We start from the raw sequence: 1,660 nt of genomic DNA, 5'->3' as shown, positions 1-1,660 counted from the left end.
TCCTGAAATCTACCATTTTTCAGCTTTTGGTCTCTCATATTTAGCCCTAGGGGTCCTTAAGTCTACCAGTTTTAGTCAGATTGGTCTACCAAAATTTATATATTTCTAGATCTACATTGTACCAATGTAAACACTAAATACATGTACAGTGCACATGTACACTGTATAAATACACATTTGAGTTTCTTCCCCTCCTCCTCCTCTTCCCTCAGGTTCTTGATCAGAGGAGAGGTATCCCAATCTCCCTCAGTGCAGTCTATCAGTCAGTGGCTCATTCTCTTGGTATCACACTCCTACCTGTGAACTTCCCTGCTCACTTTCTGTTGAAGTATCCTCAAAATTTAGCAAAGTAATTAATAACAATAATAATAATAATAATAATAATAATAATAATAACAATAATAATAATAATAACAATAATAATAACAATGATAATAATAAATAAATAAATAAATAAAATAATGATTAATAATAATTTACATGTACAATGTAGCCTAAAATTAGCGAAATAGCACTTGGAAGAAATTTACATGTACATTATACATGTATTTGTATCTTGTGTTAATTACACTTTATTTTTATTTAATATTTATCATTATTACTAGAGGTGATAGTGAGGTATTCATTGATGCTTATGGTGGAGGTCAGTTATTGAATCAGGACGAGTGTCTTGGACTCATACCATTCCTCACTATACCATCACCAGATATGTTCAACCCTGTAGACCCTTATAAGGTAAGGTACATGTACATGTATTACGCTACATATAGTTTCCTTACATGCAAATACATGTACATCAAGATCTGCTGTATTTCATGTACATGTACATGTATTTGATGCCCATTAGTGTTTTACACTTGACTAGTTAATTTTGTATTATTATTATTATTAAAATTTTCTCTTCTTCCTCACAGGCGATGATAAGAATGGTTGCTAATATTTATTCAAGAAGTTCTATTAATTTTGATGTTGGCAGACAATGGGATGAAGAAAAGAACCAGTGGTAAGTGTATATACATGTACACATACTTACTGTATGTTGTGTATAAAGTTTGAGCTGATTCCGATCAAAATTGGATTTCTTATGAAATTTTAAAGTTACTCTAAAATCGGGTCAAAGTCCCTGTACTATAGTACATGGTCACAGGCCAAATTTTGCCAAAAATGAAAATGAGAGAATTCTCCATTTTTAATACATTTTCTGCTATCTACTAATCATTATAATTCTTAATTGTAGGGGCCCTCTTGTCCTTCCCTCTTCTCTCTCCCTCCAGCTCTCCTTGTGTTGGATGTCCCCAGTGAGTGACCTAACCCGACAGGTTGCATCAGATGCTGCTAACATTGCACTGGACCTAAGGTTTAACGTCAAACAAGTTAGTATGTACATCTAGTCATGACTTTAACATCTATATACATGTACATGTACGTTTAGTTGTGCACTGTACATGTATATTGAACTGAAAGGATCAATCCATTTTTAAGAGCTACATGTATGTACTGTACTAGTTATGATAATTCAGCTACCAAGTATTAGATGATTATACATTTAGATACTATTAACATGTATGGTACATGTACATGTACATAATAACATGCTGTCATTTGTTGTTGTTTATTGTTGTTGTTAGGTTGTTTGGGTGTTATCAGATATGCTGCTAGA

General features: G+C 32.8%; 1 protein-coding gene across 1 annotated transcript; it reads left to right on the top strand.

Moving 5' to 3' along the window:
• Positions 1-154: 154 nt before the first annotated feature.
• On the top strand, positions 155-1,654 carry LOC109586377 (F-box only protein 21-like; the record flags this gene model as incomplete). Its single annotated transcript, XM_020002563.1, has 6 exons — positions 155-163; positions 213-349; positions 606-735; positions 915-1,003; positions 1,238-1,373; positions 1,629-1,654. Coding segments are annotated over exons 1-6 (527 nt in total), but the record flags the coding sequence as incomplete, so codon positions are not given.
• Between the last annotated feature and the right edge of the window lie 6 nt (positions 1,655-1,660).

Source organism: Amphimedon queenslandica, unplaced genomic scaffold (genome assembly GCF_000090795.2).
Source record: "Amphimedon queenslandica unplaced genomic scaffold, v1.1 AMPQUscaffold_12888, whole genome shotgun sequence".
Taxonomy (NCBI): Eukaryota; Metazoa; Porifera; class Demospongiae; order Haplosclerida; family Niphatidae; genus Amphimedon; species Amphimedon queenslandica.
The sequence above is the reverse complement of the archived record's forward strand: the minus strand, read 5'-3'. Positions and strand labels throughout refer to the sequence as shown.